At 51.4% G+C, this 5,395-nt stretch overlaps 1 protein-coding gene across 2 annotated transcripts in view; it reads right to left on the reverse strand.

The window, feature by feature from the left end:
• Positions 1-5,395, reverse strand: part of WDR54 (WD repeat domain 54) — a 62,393-nt gene that overhangs the window by 56,676 nt on the left and 322 nt on the right. For both annotated transcript variants that reach the window (XM_073650271.1, XM_073650262.1), the window contains exons 2-4: positions 2,852-3,081; positions 2,710-2,772; positions 2,555-2,621 (exon numbers count right to left, since the gene is read on the reverse strand). In XM_073650271.1, coding sequence (XP_073506372.1) covers positions 2,555-2,621; positions 2,710-2,772; positions 2,852-3,076 — 355 coding nt within the window. In that variant the 5' untranslated portion in view covers positions 3,077-3,081. The remainder of the gene's footprint in view (positions 1-2,554; positions 2,622-2,709; positions 2,773-2,851; positions 3,082-5,395) is intronic.

A 5,395-nucleotide genomic window follows, 5' to 3' on the forward strand; every position in this document is an offset into this window, starting at 1 on the left:
ATGTAAGGATAGCCCGGAGCTACTGACAACCATCACATCCTATATGTAAGGATAGCTCAGCGCTGCCCCCGCCCCTCACATCATACATGTAAGGATAGCCCGGAGCTACTGACAACCATCACATCCTATATGTAAGGATAGCTCAGCGCTGCCCCCGCCCCTCACATCATACATGTAAGGATAGCCCGAAGCTACTGACAACCATCACATCCTATATGTAAGGACAGCTCAGCGCTGCCCCCACACCTCACATCATACATGTAAGGATAGCCCGGAGCTACCGACAACCATCACATCCTATATGTAAGGACAGCTCAGCGCTGCCCCCACACCTCACATCATACATGTAAGGATAGCCCGGAGCTACCGACAACCATCACATCCTATATGTAAGGATAGATCAGCGCTGCCTCCACCCCTCACATCATACATGTAAGGATAGCCTGGAGCTACCGACAACCATCACATCCTATATGTAAGGATAGATCAGCGCTGCCCCCGCCCCTCACATCATACATGTAAGGATAGCCCGGAGCTACCGACAACCATCACATCCTATATGTAAGGATAGCTCAGCGCTGCCCCCACCCCTCACATCATACATGTAAGGATAGCCTGGAGCTACAGACAACCATCACATCCTATATGTAAGGATAGCTCAGCGCTGCCCCCACCCCTCACATCATACATGTAAGGATAGCCTGGAGCTACCGACAACCATCACATCCTATATGTAAGGATAGCTCAGCGCTGCCCCCGCCGCTCACATCATACATGTAAGGATAGCCTGGAGCTACAGACAACCATCACATCCTATATGTAAGGATAGCTCAGCGCTGCCCCCACCCCTCACATCATACATGTAAGGATAGCCTGGAGCTACCGACAACCATCACATCCTATATGTAAGGATAGCTCAGCGCTGCCCCCACCCCTCACATCATACATGTAAGGATAGCCGAAGCTACCGACAACCATCACATCCTATATGTAAGGATAGCTCAGCGCTGCCCCCGCCCCTCACATCATACATGTAAGGATAGCCTGGAGCTACCGACAACCATCACATCCTATATGTAAGGATAGATCAGCGCTGCCTCCACCCCTCACATCATACATGTAAGGATAGCCCGAAGCTACTGACAACCATCACATCCTATATGTAAGGATAGCCCAGCAATGCCCCCACCCCTCACATCATACATGTAAGGATAGCCCGGAGCTACTGACAACCATCACATCCTATATGTAAGGATAGCTCAGTGCTGCCCCCGCCCCTCACATCATACATGTAAGGATAGCCGAAGCTACTGGCAACCATCACATCCTATATGTAAGGATAGCTCAGTGCTGCCCCCGCCCATCACATCATACATGTAAGGATAGCCCAGAGCTACCGACAACCATCACATCCTATATGTAAGGATAGCCCAGCAATGCCCCCACCCCTCACATCATACATGTAAGGATAGCCCGGAGCTACCGACAACCATCACATCCTATATGTAAGGATAGCTCAGCGCTGCCCCCACCCCTCACATCATACATGTAAGGATAGCCTGGAGCTACCGACAACCATCACATCCTATATGTAAGGATACCTCAGCGCTGCCTCCACCCCTCACATCATACATGTAAGGATAGCCGAAGCTACCGACAACCATCACATCCTATATGTAAGGATAGCTCAGCACTGCCCCCACCCCTCACATCATACATGTAAGGATAGCCCAGAGCTACAGACAACCATCACATCCTATATGTAAGGATAGCTCAGCGCTGCCCCCACCCCTCACATCATACATGTAAGGATAGCCCGGAGCTACAGACAACCATCACATCCTATATGTAAAGATAGCTCAGCGCTGCCCCCACCCCTCACATCATACATGTAAGGATAGCCTGGAGCTACAGACAACCATCACATCCTATATGTAAGGATAGCTCAGCGCTGCCCCCACCCTTCACATCATACATGTAAGGATAGCCCGGAGCTACAGACAACCATCACATCCTATATGTAAGGATAGCTCAGCGCTGCCCCCACCCCTCACATCATACATGTAAGGATAGCCCGGAGATACCGACAACCATCACATCCTATATGTAAGGATAGCTCAGCGCTGCCACCGCCCCTCACATCATACATGTAAGGATAGCCGAAGCTACCGACAACCATCACATCCTATATGTAAGGATAGCTCAGCGCTGCCCCCACCCCTCACACCATACATGTAAGGATAGCCGAAGCTACCGACAACCATCACGTCCTATATGTAAGGATAGCTCAGCGCTGCCCCCACCCCTCACATCATACATGTAAGGATAGCCCGAAGCTACTGACATCCACCAATTCCTATACGTAAGCATGGTCCGGTGCTGCCCCCTATATAATATATATGGATAGTCCAATGCTGCCCCTGTACCCCCCAACATCATATATGAAATAATAGCCCAGCGATGTGCCCAACCCCCACATTATATATGTAAGGATAGCCGTCACTGGCCCCCATATCATACATGGATAGCCCGATGCTGTCCCTCAGACACCTACCCTGCGGAGTCTCCAGTGCATCCAGGGCGTGCCAGTACACCATGATGGAGCCGTCAGACTCGTACATCTTTCAGAAGAACCAAAAATAAGAGATTAGAAAATCCAAGAAAAGGATAAAGCTGCAGAGCGGAGCAATGAGCGACAGCAGAACCGACCTGAATGCCCTTCTGAGAGGTCAGAACCAGCAGGACCCGGGACGGCAGCACACACCAGGAGGCCTGAAATACAAGAGTGGGCCAGAGTGGGCAGGATGCCAGCAGAGCGGCCTGGAGGGGTCCGGAGCGGGCAGACACTGACCTGTGTGATCAGGGAGGAGCTCAGCGCCACGCTCCCCTCCTTGGACTGCAGCTGGCGGTGGGAGAAGCTCAGGCCATCGGCCGAGGCGCTCACCATGTTGACGGTGTTGGCGTGGACCACGGTGAAGTAGGTGAGGCTCTTGTCGCTGATGGGCAGCACGCTCAGGTTGTTATACAGGGAGGAGGCGCTGCTCTTCATCTGTATGCTCTTATCCTTACGATACATGGTGGCTGGAAGGAAATCAGCAGGAAAAGTAAGTGAACCCCCAACAATAGGCCAGAAGACGTCCCAGAACCCGAGAGGAGATGGAACCAAAGGGTGAGAGAAGCACAAGGTCAGAAGACCCCAGCAAAGAGGACCACATGGAACGGGGGTCTCTGTATAGAGGGGGAGATATAACAGGGGGGTCTCTGTATAGAGGGGGAGATATAACAGGGGGGGTCTCTGTATAGAGGGGGGATATATCGTGAACCCCTAACAATAGGCCAGAAGACGTCCCAGAACCCGAGAGGAGAAGGAACCAAAGGGTGAGAGAAGCACAAGGTCAGAAGACCCCGGCAAAGCGGCCCACGTGTAACGGGGGTCTTTGTATAGAGGGGGAGATATAACAGGGGGGGTCTCCAAATAGAGGGGGGATTTATAACAGGGGGTCTCTGTAAGGAGGGGTAGATATAACAGGGGGGTCTCTGTATAGAGGGGTAGATATAACAGGGGGCTCTCCGTATAGAGGGGGATATAACAGGGGGCTCTCTGTATAGATGGGGGATATATCGTGAACCCCTAACAATAGGCCAGAAGACGTCACAGAACCAGAGAGGAGACGGAACCAAAGGGTGAGAGAAGCACAAGGTCAGAAGACCCCGGCAAAGCGGACCACATCTAACGGGGGTCTCTGTATAGAGGGGGAGATATAACAGGGGGGGTCTCTGTATAGTGGGGGATATAATGGGGGGGGTCTCTGTATAGAGGGGGATATATAACGGGGGGGTCTCTGTATAGAGGGGGATATATAACAGGGGGTCTCTGTAAAGAGGGGGAGATATAACAGGGGGTCTCTGTAAAGAGGGGGAGATATAACAGGGGGTCTCTGTATAGAGGGGGATATATAACAGGGGGGGTCTCTGTATAGAGGGGGAGATACAACAGGGGGGTCTCTGTATAGAGGGGAGATATAACAGGGGGGTCTCTGTATAGAGGGGGGGGATATAAAAGGGGGGTCTCCGTATAAAGGGGGAGATAAAACAGGGGGGTGTCTGTATAGAGGGGGAGATATAACAGGGGGGTCTCTGTAAAGAGGGAGATTTATAACAGGGGGGTCTCTGTAAAGAGGAGGATATATAACAGGGGGGTCTCTGTATAGAGGGGGATATATAACAGGGGGGTCTCTGTATAGAGGGGGATATAACAGGGGGCTCTCTGTATAGAGGGGGGATATATCGTGAACCCCTAACAATAGGCCAGAAGACGTCACAGAACCAGAGAGGAGACGGAACCAAAGGGTGAGAGAAGCACAAGGTCAGAAGACCCCGGCAAAGCGGACCACATCTAACGGGGGTCTCTGTATAGAGGGGGAGATATAACAGGGGGGGTCTCTGTATAGAGGGGGATATAACAGGGGGGGGTCTCTGTATAGAGGGGGATATATAACGGGGGGGGGTCTCTGTATAGAGGGGGATATATAACAGGGGGTCTCTGTAAAGAGGGGGAGATATAACAGGGGGTCTCTGTATAGAGGGGGATATATAACAGGGGGGGTCTCTGTATAGAGGGGGAGATACAACAGGGGGGGTCTCTGTATAGAGGGGAGATATAACAGGGGGGTCTCTGTATAGAGGGGGGGGATATAAAAGGGGGGTCTCCGTATAAAGGGGGAGATATAACAGGGGGGTCTCTGTAAAGAGGGAGATTTATAACAGGGGGGTCTCTGTAAAGAGGAGGATATATAACAGGGGGGTCTCTGTATAGAGTGGGATATATAACAGGGGGGTCTCTGTATAGAGGAGGATATATAACAGGGGGGTCTCTGTATAGAGTGGGATATATAACAGGGGGGTCTCAGTATAGAGGAGGATATATAACAGGGGGGTCTCTGTATAGAGGGGGATATATAACAGGGGGGGGGTCTCTGTATAGAGGGGGAGATATAACAGGGGGGTCTCTGTAAAGAGGGAGATTTATAACAGGGGGGTCTCTATATAGAGGGGGTATATATAACAGGGGGTCTCTGTATAGAGGGGGAGATTTAACAGGGGGGTCTCTGTATAGAGGGGGACATATAACAGGGGGGTCTCTGTATAGAGGGGGAGATATAACAGGGGGGTGTCTGTATAGAGGGGGCGATATAACAAGGGGGTCTCTGTATAGAGGGGGAGATTTAACAGGGGGGTCTCTGTATAGAGGGGGACATATAACAGGGGGGTCTCTGTATAGAGGGGGAGATATAACAGGGGGGTGTCTGTATAGAGGGGGCGATATAACAAGGGGGTCTCTGTATAGAGGGGGAGCTATATCGTGGGGTGTGACTGATATATCAGCAGTAATTAC

The sequence above is a fragment of the Phyllobates terribilis genome, unplaced genomic scaffold, assembly GCF_046119375.1.
Source record: "Phyllobates terribilis strain yellow unplaced genomic scaffold, ASM4611937v1 Scaffold_1__5_contigs__length_1240528914, whole genome shotgun sequence".
NCBI classification, from domain to species: domain Eukaryota; kingdom Metazoa; phylum Chordata; class Amphibia; order Anura; family Dendrobatidae; genus Phyllobates; species Phyllobates terribilis.